Raw genomic sequence first — 20,471 nt, forward strand, 5'->3', positions numbered from 1 at the left:
GTCTGTGTGCTGCCTGGGTCTTAATCTGAGGGGTAGTGCTGTCCTGAGTTTGTCTAATTCATGGTATAAATTCAGATGGCCCGGAGACAGCTTTTTCCTGGATGGTCTAAGCACGTAGCCTCCCTTCCCACACAAGGCTATCTCTACTGCCCCCAGCCAGGAAGCAGTAATGTCTGCTCCTAGGACAAACCGAGAGGTGCTCCACTGGTTTCATGGTTACGTGGATGAATACAGTTCATGGAGCCCATAGCAGATAACTATGTTTTACCCACCATATCTGAGCTTAATAAGATGATCAGGAGTAAAGCATTTTCTAACCAGGACCATTCAACAGAACATTAATTAATAAGGAGGATATTTGTTTCCCCCCTTGTTTTACAGACTCTTATTGGTTCTGCAATGTATGCCTCATCTTATTATGCTGGGCAAAGCCTCCATTACCGATATGCTCATCTTATGGCACCAGGCTGATCTAATTACCCATGAAAAGATTTCACTACTTAACAGCTGCTTCGGAGTGTTTCAAATATAAATACCGTTAAGTGTTTTGTTTGGTGCTAGCATAAGGTGCCAGACTGACAGCACTAGACAGTTCCTGTATGGGAAAAAGTGAAAAATACAGCTATCGTTCTCAGTATAACTTGCTGTATTTGTATTGTGCTGCCTTATCTATTGATGTAAAAGCGCAAGGATGCTAAAAAAGCCCCACATCCCACCTCTGGAAGGAGCCTGCGTACTCTTAGGTACCTTATGTGCTTATTGTCACTTGAGAGTCCTGTTGACCTCAGGGGGAGCTGGACTAGACGGTAGCATGAGTTCAGCTGGAAAGTGTGCTTGGGGATTGCATTGTGTCTTTTTACTTAAGCTTTTTACTGCCCAAGTAATTATTAGTATTGCTCATCTCTTTGGATTCTGATGCTACTGCAAAAATGCCGCTGTATGGTGCACTATACCAAAATCTCTGTTCATTCAGTTTTGCCAGCATGGAAGAATGATACAAGCATACACATTTGGCTAATTGTGAAAGTCATTTGGACTGTGACAGTGAGTCACACGGAAGCTTGAGATCACACCCGGGCAGCAAATACAGTATTCGTATTGCTAAGTTTCAATAAAACTCTAACCTACCTATCCATAACACTACAGCTGGGGATGAAGCACTTCCAAAGCTGCTCAGAGGGTGTACGCAGAACTGCCGCTGATGCCCGAGGGAGCGCTGCCCATGAGCATGGAGGTATTGCTCTCCTGCCTTCTGTAGCCAGCTGGCAGCGCATGCTGGGGAATTGCCATGAGGGCATTTCTCAAACTGCTCCCTCTTAGTTTAGAAGAAACATCTTGTCCTGGAAGGGACGATGAACTTCTGGAGTTGAACTTAGCCTTATGCAGCAGCACAACCACCTCAAAACTGTGCCAATAGATAATACCCTGCTACGCCTTGTGCTATGTTTGTATTTCCTGGGCTCCCCTGTGTTTATTTTTTGATGACACTGTATGAAGGCATTAATATCCCTCGGATGGGTGCACAACTGACTAAGCTATTGATTTAACTAAACTTCTTTTAATTCTTCTTTGTTCTCTATTTTTGTAATTACTTACTGTCAAAAGCAAAACAAAAAAGACCCTGAGCCCTGCTCATTCTTTCTGGTGATTAATATGGGTGCTTAGGAATAAGGCCTTGCACAGAAGAGCAAGTCCATGAAATAACTGACGTAAGTGCTTACTAAGAAGACCCTGCAATGGCTGGAATGTACCTCCTAGCAGCTCTGTAAGATCCATGTGCATACCTGTGCATGACCACACTGCTAGTAGAGTGCTCTGTAACCCATAGTGGCATCATGGCTGTTGAAGTACGATCTTAGGTCCCTGATACTGTGTCCATAGCAAAGAGACTTGTAAGGAGAGCTGTGTCTCTTTTGTGGTTGTTTTCAAGGGAAAGATTAGATTTCTCCAAACTTTCAGGAGGGCTTATAAAAGAAGACTAAGCTAAAATACCTACCAAGAAGTTCACTCTTGGTTGCAATCTGAGATTAATGTTATATAGAAAAGTACAATCCCTGCTTAAGTGGGTGCAGGAAAGCATCTATATAGCAGGTTAGCTGAATATTGAGAGGGAGTGCCTCAGATTTAATTGTACTGTTGATATTTTTTTCCTTTCACCACCTAAGTCTTTCATAAAACACTCTTAACTGTTGCTTATTTGGGATATTTTAAAATACAGACTTCTTGCAAGTGTCTGTACTTTAACTTGACTGGAGGTAAAGCTGATTGCTGGGTTACTGGGTAAGGGAGAGAGAGGCATCCCTTACACAACAGCATGGCAGATATGCAAAGGACTGTGGGGCAGTTCAGCGGTTGCTAACTTCCTAGCACCCACCCCAAGGATGGCTCCCTAGATACTGCATGGCCCAGGATGAGAGTTGGGAACACTAGAGTTGGATGAATTTTCCAGTGATAAATAGGGCAGGAGTTCAGCAAATGAGAAGACAGCTGAGGGGGACCTCAGGGAGTTTGTCATAACTTAGCATGCTTAACAACATTTGTCCTAAAAAAGTACCTGTTACTAATCCTGCAACTTCCATACCCTTCAAGATCTGTGGAGGAGGGAGTGCACCACCCCTTTCATCACCATTTCTTGCGAGAGTCTCTCTTCTTTTAAGCTCAGGGACAGTCATTCCCTCTGCTTTCTCTTAGGTGTCCATGTTTGCTTGCCTACGTTTGCTTGTATGCCTTGCAGCCCACATGACAAAGTGGAAGCATTCTGTGTGGTTTTCAGTGGGAACGCATCAGGCCTGTTAATAATTGAAGCTCTGACTCTTCGGATCAGTTCTTTATCTGTCGATCACAGTATTAAATGGGAGAGGGAAGAGGAAAGATAATCTTCTTGTAGCTATTTAGCAGTTAGCTTCCACACTGACAGGCTAGATAACAATGACAATAAAAACGGCCTTCGTTTGTCCAATCTGCTCTCATTCTGCCTGCTACTGTAACCCTATGAGTGCTAATAAGCACTGCAAGCTCTTAGTTTTCAAGACTAATCAAGAGCAATAAATGTTCTGGAGTGTTGCTCATCTAATGTTACATGAGGCTAATGAAATATTGATCACATGCTTAACCACGGAAGGCAGAAATAAAGGAGACATTTTCAGTTGAAAATATTTCATGTCGCCTGTATCTGGAAGGCGGCTCTTCTGAAGGAGCTAGCTCTCAGCAACACTGAGTGTTGCTGCAGCTTTTAGAAATGCAGATGGCAGGAGAAACATATATGGAAAGGACTATTATCCCTGAGGTGGAGATTGGAATGATCACATGTAGCCTGAGCCTGATAGAGAGACGTTTGGATTTCAAAGCTGCTTGTTGAGTTAGGCGCTACTTACTGCACAGAAGGGCAATCTGCACAGAGAACGTTTAAGAGCATGAAACCAACTCTTCCAAAGCAATGTAAGGACTGCTGAAATCCCTAAGGTCAAGTCAGGGGAGTTCCTATACACGAAATCGATTGGTTCAGTTAGAATAAGCCTTGCTCCTCTTTCCTTGCTTGGCCTTGCTCACTCGTGGTTAAATGAGGAGAGCAGACGATAATCATCTGATAATCCTGCTGTTGACTGGCAGTGGAATGGGAGGGAGGCCTCGCTTATCCTCTAATCTACGCCAGCTACAGGGATGGGTCCAGCATTTGGGAAAGGAACCGAAATGTTCCACAAGCTAAAAAAAGGTACAGTAAACAGGTTGTTCCACTGCAAAGTGCTATCAGGAGAGGAAGTGGAAGAGTCAGTCTGTTCACACATCTCACCGATGTTCCTGACTCAGGCTGTCAAATTAACCACCAGGATAAACAGAAACTTCTTTCAGTCGCATAGATTTTATTGGAAAGTACTGCATCATCAAAACTGAAACACTTCATTAAAAAAAAAAAGAAAATTGTACAAATCTCAGTAGTTAAATACATTAGGAAAGACTTCCCAAGGATAGGATAAAACTTCTGATTCAGATCAAAAAATTAATTAGGTCAACTTATACCAGAGCCTTTGATTTGATACAGGAGGCCTGGCACAGGGAAGCTAGTGATTCATGCTTCTGCCTGGTATCCACAAGAGTCTCCACAGTGGAACTGCCAGCTATTCTGGGATCTCCTGCTCCCAGAGTTCTTGGGTTTTGTGCTATGCCACAACCAAGCCAAATTTAAAACTGTGTGTACGTGTAAACCAGAAATCTTTTCCGCAACAGTTACTAAGAGACTACTAATGAAGCCAGTGCACTCAATTACTCACATAGGCATATGTTACCAAAGTTTTCCAATTTGTGCTAATAGATATTTTTTCCCATCGGATCCTAAGCCCTATAATATCAGGAAAAACAGAGCTCCTAATATGCTTTTTAAGCTACACGTTGTTCCTGCATGACACTGATTATCTGTCACCTTGGTGTTTGTTTCTTTGACTACATTTTAGATTAATGCATTGATTAATCCACACATTAGATTTAGGATTGAATATTCCTTTGTACATGGAACGTGCTACTTCTTTTTCGAAGTCCATAACACATTGGCTTTGTTACAGATTTATGTGTAACATCTGAAAAAGTACTGAAATGTAGTTAGCCATTTCCATTGGTAAGAACACTGCAACATTTGATACTTCCTAACTCTGCAGGTGTTTGACTCCATTGAAAGTATTCAATGAGTATTGCTCATTCCTAACTTTTCTGTTAACCTCTTTCCTTCATCCCTAAAAAATTACTATTCAGATTCCTAAAAATAAGGTATTTTATCTCTGCCCTAATGAATTCAGGTGGGCAGTTGCCCTACAGGATGTGCTCCATTTTGTCTTTATCATATCTCTAACACAGTAACTTGGTACTGCAGTAGAAAAAGCTGCAATACCTAAAGCAGCCCTATTTTTTTTCCACTTGGGAGAAATACAGTTACCTAGACAAATTTATTAGTTTTACATGAGGTCCTAGATGTGTTTCACTACAAAAAAGTCACAGTTCTGACTAAGATACCCTCCAAAGTCTGGGTGAGTTAACTGGTGTCATTATACTGATTTTTTGGGGGCCATTAAGTCAAGCCCTGACTTTAACAGTTTAAAAAGTGACCCAGCCTGAGTCACTGAACAGTACCAATGTCAGCTATGCGAGTTTTACATTACTCAGTGCATAAGATAAAACGGAATCCATCACAACAGTAGGGAACAAAGCACATACAAACACCAGTAGTTTTTCTTTTAGCTTTGCAACCATATATCGTGCCTTGGGTGCAGGAGACGTTAAAGCATGTACCATAGCATCTACAACTTCATTGCCATTAGTGCTCCCTTCCTTGAGAATGTTGTTGAAAAAGTTTGCCCGCTCTTGAACATATTCTTTATTGTAAACTTCCTTTTCCTCTTCGCTGAGTTCATTCCAAATCTCTTCTGCACTGACTGGTGGCTGAATTTTTGTAGAACGTGCATAATTTCCTGGCTGAATAATGCAGACCTAAAAGCAAGATGTAAAAGTTATCAAAATGCAATCAGTCACTCTGAATTTGATTAAATAATAAAAACAGTGAAACAGGTCAAAAACTTTCCGTAGATAGGCTTCTCCCAGAAAACGCTGTTTCATTGAAATTTTAACCTTGAGAACTTCACTGAAATCAAATATATTCCAAGGAAACACGTAAGATTTCAGAGGTGCTTCATTCTGGCTTCCCCATTTCAATCTGATGCTGACGTTCTTGTTTTGACTACTCAGCGTACTTTCACAGAATGCAATATTGCATCTTTGACTTTATAGAATGCTTAATAGTATAAATGTTTTGACAGTACTGAGACAAAGCATTTCAATATGTTTCCAAAGTGGAATACTTTGGATTTTTCACTCAGTGGCAAATCTTGCAATTGGTAACATTTTGCCCCAACTTGGGACAAAGAAGATGCCAAAGAATTAGGAATTCCTGGGGAACAGAAGCACCATTTTCCCCAAGTAGGTGTATTTAGAAGGAAATAGGTGGTAGCAACCAGTACAGAGAGGGCCAGGAATCCTGTTCCAGTTCCCACTGAAATCATTAGCAAATCTCCATAGATTTTTGTGCATGTAGACTTAAATCCAAAATATACAAATCCTTTGTTGCTCAGCTTAGGTGTTCTTTGCATGCATTGTTGCTGCTGTTCTGTTAACCTCTGAGATTTTTGGAGATTTTTAGAGCAGGCTTAGCACTTGCAGTATGTGTGTGTTTCCTGGAATATTTGAGTTAACAGCATGTTGACTGTTTGCTGATATACCACATTAAAACTCCATGGCCTTTAACAGCTGGCTGCAGTAAAGACTAAGGACTACAACACAAGATGAAGAAAAATGGTGCTTAGCTGCGTAAGGGACTTGGGGATCTGACAGACATCCTCGGGAGTCTGTGGCAATTTAAAACCCTAGTGTCCTCAATCTACCATCCAGTCCGTCTACCAAAGGCTACCACCTGTGTATCAATACTGGGCATGTGCTTGCCTCTCCACCTTCAAAGCAATCAGGGGATTGGGCTAATCTGCTGAACCGTACACTGGAGTGGTTAAGGTGCAAGCACTATATGCAGAGAGTGCGAATGGATACGGATAACCTCCAGCAGAGACTCATGGTGCACAGCCAGGTGTGTGTTACGTTGCCTTAGCTAGGTTTGTCACAGGACACCTTTCAGAGCCTTCGCTTTGGGTGCTATTTTCAAGTGTTTATTTTTTATCAAACTAACACCACGATTAAACTTAACACAGATTTATTCTAAACAAGGGGTTTTTGAAAACTTCATAATTTTGGAGCTTTTTGGAGTCCGCTGGCAGAGAGAGAGAGATTGTCGTTCTTCCCCTTTCCCTATTTATTGTAGCCTTTTAATGGAAGGCACGTACTTGGCTTCCTGTAGGCAGCCAGCTTGCCTGGCCAGAGTTCAGGGGTATGGAGTCATTGCTCCATCTGTTCCTTGCCACCTCTGGGCGACTATCTCCTCAAAGGAGAAAGGAAATGTTAGAGCAGAGGAGGGGAGCGTGGAGAAGAGGGAACATGTATTCTGCTGGCCCTCTGCAGGGTAGGTTCTGAGGCAAAGGCCAACCACCGTCTACCACACAGTCAAAGACAGAAAAGTAATTCTTGTGACTATTTTGGAAATTGTCATCAGTTTGGCTCACTATGTGGTGTGCTAGGGTTATTCTGGGGGTGGGGGAACAGTAAAAATCCTGAGAAGACCCGAGTAGTTAACCTCTAAGTAACAGAGTAAGCTCTTCCATGCATTTGAGATTATCCTCTACTAATCGGTTCAAGTCCTCATCATGCTGTGTGGTATTATGATGTATAAAATCACTTGCATTTTATAGCCTTTTATATTCTCCAGAAGGGGCAGTTAATAGATGCATAGCTGTAATTTTTTCCAATGCAAAGCTCATGAACAATGCTGTAAATCTGCATATGTAGACAGTATACCAAAGTAAATCGTCTAGGGAAAAAATTTATAGTGTTTCAGGAGCATTTCAGCAGCAGAGTGACTCCCAAGAAAAAAGCCTAGTGAAGCTACTTAGGGATCTAAGCTTCAGGCTTGACTATCAGTGTTGCTTAGTTAGAGCACTAAAAGCACTCTTAGAGCTTCTTAGGTTAAGAGAGTAAAAACATAATTACTCTGTATGAATACTGTCTCTTTCAATGTAGCTGTTCCCAGCAAAAAGAAGGAGTCTTTAACTACTAGTGTGACGAGACGAGAGGCAGAACTCCTTCTCAAGACACAGCACTCACACCTGGGCTTTCTGATCCCAGCAGCTACCCCAGAGAAAGGAAGTTTTGGTTAGATTTTGCTGTTACAAGCTCTTCTCAGAGCATGGTATTGCACAGCCAGGCCTGCCTCACAAAGCTTGGTCAATGTAGAGGATGTAGAGAAAGGGTGGAAGTTGCAGTGGCTGGCACAAAGACGAGAAAGCGTGCTTTCCCACAGCGTCTCAGATCCGCAAGCACTACGTAGGCCCTCTGTCTCCCATGATTTTCAACCCTTTTAATAGCACACAGAGAAACCACCACTTTCCAAGGGGAGGCTGCATCCACAGATTCAGGCAAGCAGCTCTGCTCTTCATCTTTTTTAATTGGATAATTGGAGCTTATTTGCACAAGATTAGATACCATTTTCCATAAGCTTGCTCTGGTTCCTTTGGCCAAAATTTCCATCCCCACACCATTGTCCAATATTTAGACAAGCTGCTTACTTCCTTCCCCACAAGAAGAAGATGCATTTCAGCTCTGTGGGAAGTTTCAGGAGTGAAACTCACCCCTTTCTCCTAGAAGAATGTTTGAAATACCAGCAAGTTTCACACAATAGCCGCTTATTTACACCACTTACCAGGACACCAAACTTCTTCATTTCCAGTCTTAGAGCATCACAAAATTTTTCAATAGCTGCCTTGGTCATAGAATAAATGCCATTTCCCAGAGTAAAATAGGCAATAATGCTGGACATGAAAACAATGCGTCCTGGAAAGAAAACAGTGCCAAGAACATAACTTTTCACTCTCGGTGCTTACTCTCACATAGAGTTGATTTATCTGAGTCTTCTGAACTGCTAATAATGTGTCAGCTAGCATGATGCCATTTTACTGTGTAACGTGCCAAAGCTGAGCTGTGTAAGTGTAAAGTTGCAGCATAATAGTGCACTCAGCTCGGTAAGGCAGGGAGAACAGAACTTCTTGCAAAAAGCTTCCTTCCTTCTATTGACAGAGGCTGGACAAGAAAAAGTGTAACCCGTTCTCAGCTTCCTTCTTACTCCTTCTGAGGCAATCCACTCAGGTGACAGAGGATGAAAGAGATAAAAACAAACAGTCCCCTAAAACCTTTGGATTGAAAAATAACACTAGACTATGCTAGTAATAGTAGATGAGAAGGCAAGGGAGAGAAGCATGAGATGATTTTCCTTGTGACAGGTATATGACTACTAATACCATTTTTTCTGCCATAATGATGTCTCTGCACTGAGTTCTTGCTTACAACTGTGCATATAAAGTCAAAAACCATCATTACAGTTAAAAGCCTCACCAGAGAAAGGTGACTTGACAAAAGGGGGGCAGCCTTACTCTGTCTTGCTGTGATTTCCCTCATCTTTGCTGCTATTTTTCTTTTATAACTTTTGCCAAGGGCATGCGTGCACTGAATATGGGCGATTTCTGATTTGAGACACTGGACTCTGGTCCGTATCTGTTGTTTACTTGTAACCTTCCATCAAATAATCATACTATAGAATGAGAAATGTGTGAATGTGGCTCTGTAAACAGTAGAGGTAAGAGAGAAGAAGCCTCGTAACTAACAATTCCGAGAATGTGGTTCCATTGCTATTGCCTAACCCCAAATCTGTCCAAATGGTATAAGCTTTTGGGATATCAAAAGGGTATCATGGCAATGCAGTGAAATCCATCATTCTGAATTAGGTTGCCTGACTTCTTATACAGTGTATGGGAAAAGTCAGATACATAAAAATGGGAATGCAACTACCAGCTTGCTGATCAAGTTGCTACCTCAGCTGGCCAGCCCTAGGAGTTATGGGGAAATGTTACTGTCCTCAGGGAGCTGGATGCTTAACTCTAGGCTGGAGGGAAATACTGCCCTTTACACTGCCCTTTAATAATCTTGAAGCTTTTACTGGAACAGGTGCTCATCTTAAAATGGTAGTAAGACCTTTCCTTCAGAACACAGCTACTGGATAAGTGATGGTAGGACGACCTCTTCCTCCTTTATCCAGTAGCTAACTGATATAGGACGTTCAACCAGGATATGGGACACACAATTTAATTTCTCTCTTGGCCTAAGGTATTGAAACCCAGCTTTCCCAGGAGAATGCTCAACATCCACAATTCTAGCTTTTCGTTTGAAGAGGTCTCTTGCCTCAGAAGCATGGGCTTTAGCTATCCTGGCTGTTCCTGCAGGGACAACGTGAAGGACGCAAGACAACCTAGAATTCCTCCTAGAAGGGCCTGGCCTCCTCTCCCACAAAGATAGGCGGGATTTGAAGATGGAGTTTGGGCTGCTAAAAAAGGCAGTATGGACAGCCAGTGCTGCATCTCAGGACTGAGATGCAGAGTGCTCCTTCAAGGTAAGAAACTATGTAGATGAAGCCATTCAGACCCACATCTTCCAAGGGTTTACACGTGTGCTTAACATCATACACATAAGCAGTCCCTTTGGCTTCAAAGTAACCCCTTGTAATTCGTAAATTGAGACAGATGCCTCTGGTGGATCAGCATCATAGAGTTTTAGCAGCAGGTAAATCATCATAGAAGAAAAGTGATGTCTCCCATGTAATAGCCATACATCACATCTGTTGTTTTTCACCGAGTATATATAAATAGTATGTTCTTTCAGAGAAACGCATCGATCTGGCAGTATTTGAAAAGTTTCTTTTTTCCTTGCATCAAAAAATCAGTTGAAGGCAACCAAGCAGATAGCCAAAAAGGGGATGCTTTTATCTTACCAACACTTTGTGTAACAGTGACATCTGGGGATTCCACATGAAACCTAGCTCTTACCGTGCTTGATGCTGTATACACAACATTAGAACAAATACTTGCCTTAAAGAGCTTAGCACCTAAATAGACAAGTTAAGCAAAGGGGGGAGAAAGGAAAATGTTGTCTTTTTTTTCCCAAATCTAGATGGACAAAGGTAAGGAAAAAACTGCAGAGCAATTAAGAGACATTGCAATGCTGGAGAGAACTACCTGAACCATTTGTTCTCATCAGGATAAAGCCCATGCTATGGCGCTCCATGCAAATGCATTTATTCTGTTTGATACCCATGCAGCTCTGTATGACACTTTTACATACTTGAAGTTGCCTGCCCAAGGTCATGGGATCTTTCTAGATCTGCAACTGGAAGCTGGATGTCTCTAATTTCCCTCTTCAGGATCATCCTTCCCCTCCCAATTCCTGAACAGTAAAATAGTAAAGCCTAAGTAACGAAGTTAAGCCAGGAGTTTATTGGATCTTTGTGTTTCCTGGTTGTCAGGGCTTACAGTCTTGTCTGGCGTTAATAACCTGCTGTATTTTTCATCTCTTTTTCAAATCAAAAACGGAGATAATTCATTGTTTCTAAATACAATACCTTTGGGAGGGGAAAAATAAGGACAGATTCTTTTTTTTTTTTTTCCCTTATGAGTTTGCTGTTTTTTCAGGATCGAGTTGCTCTTTCAGGGCACACAGCAGGAAGCTGTCATTTCAGCTCAAGGAGAGTCAGTTAAGGCTTCTTTTATAGATGCTACATTACCCTGATTATAGTAAGCTAATTATTCTACAACTCTAAATAACAGTGGATTAGCATTACCCTTGTATTTCCTTAGAAGAGGAAGAAATGCTAGTGTTGTTCTGATGCTCCCAAGGAGATTCACATCTGCAAATTTTTCATATTTCTCCATAGACAGCCACCCTGTCTCACCAAATGTTGATATTCCTGCATTATTCACAAGCCCCCAGAAACCTAAAAGAGAAACATAACTTAACAGGCATCGTTCACTGAAAAATGACCACCATCAGGCAACCAAACAACACTAGTGATCGGAACCTTTGGAAACAACTTTTTAGTTGCACTATCTCTTTGTCTTTTCTACTTAAAAAGCAGGCATATTTTGCTTAATGAAGAAATGTAATTGTGGCCATTATCTGGACTATGTAAGTCTCAGGGTTACCTAGTAATCACTCACTTTATAGTCATATTAAGTTATTTATGAATAACATGATATGGGAGACTACTTCTTACTGCCAATGTAGTGTACCATGATATTTTAATTATATTAATCCCACAGTGTGCTATGAACAGCTTTGTGAAAATTATATTAAGCAGGCTAAAGGGTAAGGATAATATTTTCAAAGTGCCTGACCAATTTAGGAGCTTAAGTCTTGGCTGCTTTTCTAAATTTAGAGTTTCAATTCCTCCTGGAATTGCCAGAATCAGGTAGCTGGGCACAAGATCCAGGTACCGTGCAGTAGGTACCCCTGGCCAAGTAAGGTCAGTGGCTACAGTAATTCTCTAGGTTTTTTACTCATAGCCAGGTCTATTCCTCATACAACAAAGTGACCTGGCACTAAGGATCCCAGCCCCCTGAAATTCAGTAAGATTTCAGTGTTTGTGAGTAGATCTTTATGGACAGGTATACTTAGTCTCGCACAACTTAGGCCCTTTAGCTCAAAGCCACAGGTACATACATTATGTGTACGATGCAATGAAAGTGGGATTTAAATAGACAAAAAGAAACAAAGTGCTTTCATTGAATGTCTCATTTGCATAGCAAAGCACTAAATCCCAGAAATTTACCCACATGGAATTTAAATAAATCTACCCTCCAAAGAGAATAAATCATTATTCAGTATTCTGTCACAGAGCATTCCTAGTTGCTGGACCTTTAACCAGATGCACACTGACTGCTGTCCTGGTAATTGCATTGTTTCCTGTGTACTTACCTTTTTTTTTGTTTTTTTCCACAGCCTGAGATGCTAATAGACATAGAAGAGGAAGATTTAGAATTTTCCTGTATTTCCTTCTTCCCCTTACCATTGCCCTGTTGTTACAGGCCATACCATCAGTCTACAGCTTTATTTCCCCTTCTTAAAATGGGACTAACGATATAAGACCTCCTTGTAAAATGTTTCAGGATCAATGGATAAAAAATCATCTGTAAGAGTTAATTACCAATATTTTTGTACTTAAACGTGATCTGATCTACAGATGGACTGAGTAGCTGCGTATCCTATCTGCTTCTATTTAGGCTGGAGGTCTTCGTACTCAGATTTATTTTTTATGTTTTCTTTATTTTCAAGAACCTAACCCTAATACGACACAAACCAAAGCCTGGCATCACTGCTAAAGCTGTTCCCTGCTATTCTGAGCCCTACATCTTCTAATAAATAAGAAGCCATTTTGCTTCTGCAATTGCATCCTGCACAGCATAGGAAGAACAGTTGTTCCAGATACCACTGACTTCATTAGGACATCTGAAATATGGCCATTAGGACTTCTCAAATACAACCATTAAACTTTTCAGGCAATTGATTATTTTCTTCCTCTTTCTCTAAACTATATAATGCAGAATTTAGCTTGCAAGCCATATGTTTTCTTTTCAGTGTCTTGCCAGCTTTCCCTGGTGCACTTCAAAGGCTCAAGGTGATGAGACTAAGATGTGTGTATAAACAGGCAGAGTTCACAGAATAATGGTTCCTTCTTTCTGTTGCATAGCCAAACTAAAAAGTCAAGAGGAAAAAATGGCTTGAGTTAAAATGAAACTTTCCTCTTTTGAGGAGAGTCTTCTGAGAAGATTAAGTAACACATAAACAGAGGTTTTGGTCAGGGTCAACTCAAAACATTGTATTTGCCCATATTGTTTCTCAGCAGAACGTTTTGGCATTTCCAAACATGAAATGTTCTGACATTTTTCACAAGTTTTCCTACCACTTCTTTCAGCTGAAACAATTTGCAAAACTCTATCCAAATAATGAACAGTTCATTATTGCCAAATGCCACTTTTTCAAAAAGTGTACTACCTCCTGAGAAACAACCTGCCCAGCTATGCACTTTGGGTACTTGAATTAACTTTGGTCCTCCTTTCCTGAAATGTATTCAGTAAAAAAGTTAATGGTGTAAACCTGCACACAAAATATACTGTGTATTTGTTTATACAAATGCAGCTAAGGTAGCACAAACCTGAGAAATTTAGTCCTCAGTAGACAGAAATCCAATGGAAACTCTACAGCGTCAACAGGTGACTCGCCTCCTCTTACTTGTTCCCAGGGTGCCTAATTCTGTACTGGGATTCACAAGCACTACACATGTATACGTTATGCTTTTGCTGAATCCTGCAGAAGGGGAAGGGAGTCCAGGGGGCAGTTTTCAGTGTAGAATCAGGCATGGTTTCAAAACTAGGGTTCAGCTAAATGCAAGAGTATTTCCTGTTTTCATCTTGACAATAGGATCCCTGAGGGAAATCCAGGAAAGTCTACAATATAGAAATATAATGGCTATAAAAAGCTGAAGGAAGATCCATGTATCTAGTGAAGGACTTATGGTCTTGGTGCCATGACACTAGACAGAGCTAGAGCTGGATGTGAATATAGTGTCCTATCCAGAGTCAGTTAATTAACCAACCCCAAGAAGGACAAGGACCAAGTTAGAATTGAACTGCCATCCCATTTCCTCAAGAGTGTCCCTGTACAGACACATTAGGAAAAAGCAGCTGATGTTTGATTTGGAAGGAAAAAATAACTCGGGTTGTCAGAACTCACTCCAAGCAGTTTAGGAGGAGGGGTGTTAGACTACGTACAGAGGAGACACAGAATTTATAAACTGGAAAGCAAAACTGGACGTCAAAGAGATTTTCACTAATGTCTCTGTTGGGAAAACGGATTCTGAGGACAAAGATTAGGAGATAACAGCAGGGGATCTAAAGAATCACTTTAGGAAACCTAACTTGAGATTAGTGAGGCTTTCAGGAGAAGAAAACTGCCTCTCACATACTGTCAGATAATTTCTCCTCCAGGACATGTTGGCCAAAAGACAGAGATATAAACTCAGATTCCAAAATCTATATTTAGGTCCTAAAGATGCCAGGACAAGGCGAGTTTGGCTTAGTTATCTAATCGCTATGGCACAGTGAGAAGGTGTCGGGAGTGCTGTGTTTTATCCATGAGATTTGTTTGTAAAATTTATATTGAATAGTCTGCTTAAAGCAGAGATGGTCCTGGGCACCCAGAAGTATCAGAGCACAGTATTCTTCCATCCTAGATGAGTTTCCTAGCCACCAGGCAACGGCTGAGTGAGGCTTCTTGGACTCATTCTCCCAATCACCAGGAACTTCTGTGCAGTGAGTTAAGTTGGTGGGAAAGGGAGAGGGAGAGCCTGGCTCCTGCATCCAGCTGAGTCTCCAAGTCGGTGGTAAGGTTTTCTCATTTGGGACTTCAGGCAAAAACTGCATGCGGCCTGTTCAATTTGGGTCTGGGTCAAAGCAACTAAAATCCACCAAAGAACACGATTCAGGAGGAATGTAATCTCTCTGAGCCTCTGTTCATTGAGCTTCTGGTTTGGAGAAGCTTCCATTACAGATTATACGCTCTTCTGGACAGATACTCTCTTACTTTGTCCATTTACCATGTCTAGAACAAGAGAGTATGTGATGCTGACTGGGGCCAATAGGCTATATGGAAATAAAAGTAGAAACGAGAGCGTTATAGAGAAGGTTTGAGAGGAGGTAAATAGTGTATAGCGACAAAAAACTCTTGTGAGAAAATATGTATTTTCATCAGCTATAAAAAAGAGTTTAAAAAGGACAAAATTGGTTTCTCAGTCAGATAAGACAATTTTGAAGAAAGCATATCTGCCAATGTTTGACATTCAAAAATTAATACTTATGTCAGATGCACAGTCCATGGGAAAGATGATACTGTAATTATAAAGGACAAATACTTAATCTTTACAAGGATTTACTTTGAGCTATTTAAACATGGAGTACAAAAGGTGAGTGTTGTTTAACTGCTTTCTCACTGTTTAGGTACATCTGCCAAGATTGTAGTTTGGAATGAACACGCTTACTATTAAACCCCGAGATTGCTGACGTTATTTCTTTTTAACTGTTTTGGGGAAGATAAGAGGTGTTTTAGTGATCTGAATTTAGAGGGTCAGCATGCTGACATATACTTGAAATCTTTGGTACCTGAGTAACACTGAAAATAGTAAAATGGGACAAAGAGAAGAGAGGAAACAATCCCTAAAGCAAATGCCTAGTAATTCCAAATGATACGGGGCCTCTTCCTCAATTTCTGTAGGACCTCACTAAATAAAACTGCCTTATATTGAGAGAGCGAGAGGGGTAGGGGGAACAGACAGAGACAGAGCTGTTCAACAGTACTTAAAAAGGAAGTACAGGATACTTCTATTAAGTATTTTAAAGGTGGTTGTTTTCATAGCTTTTTAAGTAAGATAATCTATGATCTACTACTCGGATCTGTCAACATGGCCCATTGAATTCCTACATCAGTTTGACTTGTTTATGCACAAACAAAAGCAAATTTTCTAGATTTCTAATGTTTATTTAAAACACTACTGGACTCATCAGCTGCTGTTTCTTCTCCCTATTACAAATGTCCAACATATACGTGATTTTCAGTTTGGTTAGTCTCATGTTGTAGGTGCTGGATGTTGCACTTGTATGATCCACTAGCGCAAATGTCCTAAGGTTTCACTATGTAGAGTTCCTTAATGGGGGGATATCAAGTCACATTCTTCACTGCCCACCCTTTGAGAACCTTTGGGCAGCAGATAAGATGTTTTTTACAGTCACCCATCTTTATGACTTTCTAGGTACTGGCAGAACATAAATGCAATTACAGATGGTTCAGATTTTTTTTTCCTCATGAAAAAGTTTTATTAAAAACAATATTTTAAAAAAGTTACAGTTACTCTCGTTAACAAATAAAATGGTTAATTTGACAGTTAAACTTAAGCTGAATTTTTAAATTGAAACTATCTTTATGAAGTTAAAATACTAAAGAAAATAACACATCGATTTTCAGAGGTGCCAAGAGCATGTACCTCCTACAGAAGTCTTTTGCTTAGGGATGCTACATAAGTAGAGTATCCTCCCAGTTTTCTTACATTTGCAAAATATTTATGCCCCTATATTTTGTGAATTATGAAGAACACTTGCTGCATTCACTCCATTAAAATCAGGTATTAAAATAACTCATTTGCTCCTTTTTATTTAATCAACTTAGGAGGAAGATTACTTGATAATTGGAATTTTTGCCCAATGGCATATATTCTCTCTGGGTCTATAAAACTACTTCTTTTCTGTCTTTGCAGTGTTCCCTCCAAATGCTGTAGTTGAGCTGAACAACAATATGAAAAGGTCTCATAAAATGAGTGCTAAACACATGTCCACTGTTGTGTTATGGGTGGGTGGGCCTGATTTAAAACCCAGGAAAATAATTAACTGGCTGTGCACACAGTAGGTACGGGGGTCTACATTTTAACACCAGCTGTGCTTGAGTGTCTTCCCTGGCCCCTGCCAGCAAACCCTTATGTTTTTCGCTTGATTTGCCTTGATCTAAAGGCCTGTCCACATGACTGCAGATGAGCTTGTGCTGAACTGTGGATTCACAGTCTAAATGACAGTGTGAGCATGACCGTTGCACAATCTACCAGAATCTACAGGATAAAATAGTTTATCTGTAAGCCCGAGTTCGAGGTGACTCAGTCCCTGTGCCCTGTCGAGCCTGTAAGGGGTTCTGTGAGTCACTGACGTTGTCTCTACAGCTTGGGAAAGAAACTAAGAGATGAAGGCACTCACTGCCTCTTAATCAGCTGAGGTCAGGATCAACCATAAATACATGCACTTAATGAGCGGTGCCTAGGCTTTCGCTTACTTCATGTCTTCTTGTCTCACCCTCCCTCCCAATGTGTTAATGAACTGGGCAGGCAAAGGCCTTGTGCTTCCTTCTCGTTCTGCATGCTTTATTCTGTGCTTGTATTCTCTGTGTGACCAGGAACTATTTGTCCGTAATGCTGAAGGAATCTTACTTCTGGATAACGAGTAAATGTGCTCTGAGCCAAACATGTGGCTCAGTATTCCAATAGGTGACTCTTGCCCTGTGGGCTGAAGTAGAAGGCATGTAAACAGTGTATATTTGGCCCTATTTATCCACAGCATGTTGCATGTTCTCAAGTGATAACCCATGATTTAGGCTGTCTACAATTATTTTGCATGCTAAAAATCCATCCCAGGCTTACAGAAGAGGTTGAGGCTGGCAGGTGCTTTCATCCCCCTCTCACCAGTCCGTCTAGTGGCCTGTGGCACTCCATGAGCCACCGCCGGAGCCTGTCACCGTGCCGCAGTTGGCACAAAACCAAGGAGGCAGAGTGCTCCAGAGGAGACTGGCCTGAATCAAGCGCTGGGAAATACTATGGCTGGGGGCAGGGAGGGGGCTCGGGGAACTCGGTCCATCCCAGGTCCCAGGACGAGACTGCTGCAGGCACGCCGTAGCTTGAGGAAGTTTGCCTCGTTTTCCGGTGTCCCATCCGGTATGCCAATGAGGAGAGCAAAGGCTCCGCTCCGTTCCCCTGAGTATGTGCTCCACAGCGCAGGGTGTATAATCGACAGATTTCCTGGAATACAGCCCTTCCGTGGGCCAGCTTAAACGCCCCCAAGTTGCACAGAGAAGCAGCTGGTGGTGTGCTATGGCACGGGAGCCGCCCGCTCTGGCTTTCCTGCGCGCCTTCGCTTTGACAAGTCATGCCTACAAGCGCCCCCTCTTCCCCACCACCTCCTGTGCCTGCACGTTTCTGGCTCCTGTTTTCCCTGCTGTTTCCTCCCGTCATTCCCCTGCGGAAGGCTTCCACGGGAGTCCTTACAGCCACGGACCACCTCTCCCCATGCACACCTGACGCTCACCCGCGACTTACCGAAGCGCAGCCCCGCGGCTTTCCATGCCAATCATTTTTGGCTACCGCCTGCCCGCTTTCGCGCACCGCTCAGCCAAATACCCGTGCGTCTCTCTCTTCTGCTGTGAAGCACCATTGCTACTGACAGTAGGAACCGGCAGCGCGAATAACGGCGCCCCCTGAAAGCGGGCAAGAGCCGTGCCAGCTCACCGCCCCGGGGCGGGCCGCCAGCCGTTAGCCCGGCGCGGGGGGCGCGCGCGCCGCCCCAACGGCTCCCAACGGCCGCCCGCGGCCCGCGCCCCGCCCCGCCCCGCTCACCTCGCTCGGGCAGGTTGCGGAGCACCAGCTCCTTGGCGGCCAGCACGTCGCGGGCGCGGGTGACATCGAGCCGCAGGACGCGCAGGCGGCCGGCGCCGGCGGCGGCCTCCCGCTGCAGCCGCCGCGCCCCCTCGCCGCCGGGGCAGAGGCAGCCGGCGAAGACGGTGAAGCCCAGGCGGTGGAGGCGGAGCGCCAGCAGGTGCCCGAAGCCGCTGTCGCAGCCCGTGATGAGCACGGCCCGGCCGGCCGGCTCCAGCGCCGCCGCCCCGCGCCGCCGCAGCGGCGGCAGCAGCAGCAGCAGCAGCGGCAGCAGCGGCAGCAGCAGCAGGAGAGGGGCCGCGGCCCACATGCTGCCCGCCCCGCCGCCGCCGCCGCGCCGTGTGGGGGCGGGCGGCGGCCGTGCGCGCCCTGCCCCGGCCGCCGCCTCCTGCCGGCAGCGGCGGCCGCCAGGCGCCGCCCTGGCCCTGGCGCTGGCCCTGGCGCTGGCCCTGGCGCTCGCCGCCGCACACCCGGGCGGGGGCACCCTGCTCCTCGCTGCCTGTTTTGGCCGAACGCTCCCCAGGTAGCTGGAGCGCTGGGCCACGCCGTGGTACCGGTCCCTGGAGCCTCGTAGCACCCGGGTGGCGCATGCAGCGTGGAGTACTGCAGGTGGTAAACGGGAGGGTCCCACCTGCGACGCGCGGTGGCCCTTCTGGCTGTACTGGCGCGGATCCAAAGTGAGCTGCGTTGTGCCAAAATTCAGGCAGTGCTTAAGGTACCGTGTGCAGTCCAGCCTTTCCGCTAACTTTTTTTTTTTTTTTTGGTGAAGTCTCATCGGTGCAAAAGGCTTGGCTTGTAGAGCATGATAGGAAAGCATCACGAGTATTTCCACATCTGTTAAATGAGGCTTTCCAATGCAGCTTCGTTATTACGTTATAGTTGGCCTTTTAAATTGATGCAGTTCGTTATGGCTGGAGCAAGTTCTGGGTTCAGGATGTTATATCAGGGGTTCCTACCGACACTCCCTGGTGGAGGAAAATGTCTCTGTTCCTCGTAGGCTAAAATGACAGTTACACATCGCTGAACAAAGATCTCTGAGTGCTAAGATTACAGAATAAATTTGATTAGGCCATATTTTCTCTGGCCTTTCATCGGAGAAACTCTCCAAGTAGCTCTTGGAAGGGCAAGTATGTCAGATCTGCCTCCTCTGAGTAAAATGAAATGCTTGAGCGAACCAGATGCCTTTATTAATTGTGTTTTAAAAACGGCCTGTGAAACATACAAAGGAGCCAGATTCGTTCATCGACATATACGGCAACAGAGGAAGCAGCAGAACTTAAGTGTTTGACTAATTTGTATCACTGAAACCGCAGCCTGCCTTCTTCACACTTAATAGTTTGTCTTAAGTATCACCTGTATCTTGTGGTAGAGGTGTTTTAGAATTGGTGGGGTCCTGCCACAAAAGAGTTCCCGTGAATAGCATTTCTCCAAGGGATGAGCTGTGCTTTATGTTTGTCTTGGGGTCCCCTTGCAACAACACAGAGCGTTGAATGAAGTTCAAGGGAGGAAGGGAACGGTCATTGTTTAAATATCTTTTCTATGGGCCTAAGGGTTCATGTGCCTTTACTTCGGTCAGCCACTGATCTGCCTAGATTTTCCTTGGCTCTAAATTGCTCAGTGTTCTCTCTTCTGCACTGTTCAGGTCTCTTGTAGGCATTGCATAATAGAAGTTAAAGTCTCAAGTGGCTTAGAAAAGGAGGTTATGCTTGCT

At 43.4% G+C, this 20,471-nt stretch overlaps 1 protein-coding gene and 1 long non-coding RNA gene across 3 annotated transcripts in view; one reads left to right on the forward strand and one right to left on the reverse strand.

Moving 5' to 3' along the window:
• Positions 1–17,847, forward strand: part of LOC138066879 (uncharacterized) — a 49,729-nt gene extending 31,882 nt beyond the window's left edge. For both annotated transcript variants that reach the window (XR_011140500.1, XR_011140501.1), the window contains exons 3-4: positions 9,915–10,081; positions 12,463–17,847. This is a non-coding gene — a long non-coding RNA (uncharacterized lncRNA). The remainder of the gene's footprint in view (positions 1–9,914; positions 10,082–12,462) is intronic.
• On the reverse strand, positions 3,841–19,097 carry LOC104143469 (D-beta-hydroxybutyrate dehydrogenase, mitochondrial). Its single transcript, XM_068940276.1, has 4 exons — positions 18,722–19,097; positions 11,306–11,458; positions 8,342–8,472; positions 3,841–5,475 (listed from the first exon to the last, which is right to left on the reverse strand). Exons 1-4 carry the CDS (start codon positions 19,068–19,070, stop codon positions 5,128–5,130), a joined length of 981 nt encoding a protein of 326 aa, XP_068796377.1. The 5' UTR covers positions 19,071–19,097; the 3' UTR covers positions 3,841–5,127.
• Positions 19,098–20,471: the final 1,374 nt, after the last annotated feature.

This window comes from Struthio camelus, chromosome 3, assembly GCF_040807025.1.
Source record: "Struthio camelus isolate bStrCam1 chromosome 3, bStrCam1.hap1, whole genome shotgun sequence".
In the NCBI taxonomy this organism is placed as follows: Eukaryota; Metazoa; Chordata; class Aves; order Struthioniformes; family Struthionidae; genus Struthio; species Struthio camelus.

Coding starts and splice junctions, on each gene's coding strand:
- LOC104143469 (XM_068940276.1), bottom strand. CDS start 19,070: ATGTGGGCCGCGGCCCCTCTCCTGCTGCTGCTGCCGCTGCTGCCGCTG. Junction 11,459..18,721: donor CCGCAACCTGCCCGAGCGAG/GTGAGCGGGGCG, acceptor TTTCTCTTTTAG/GTTTCTGGGGGCTTGTGAAT. Junction 8,473..11,305: donor TCTTCTAAGGAAATACAAGG/GTAATGCTAATC, acceptor TTTTCTTTCCAG/GACGCATTGTTTTCATGTCC.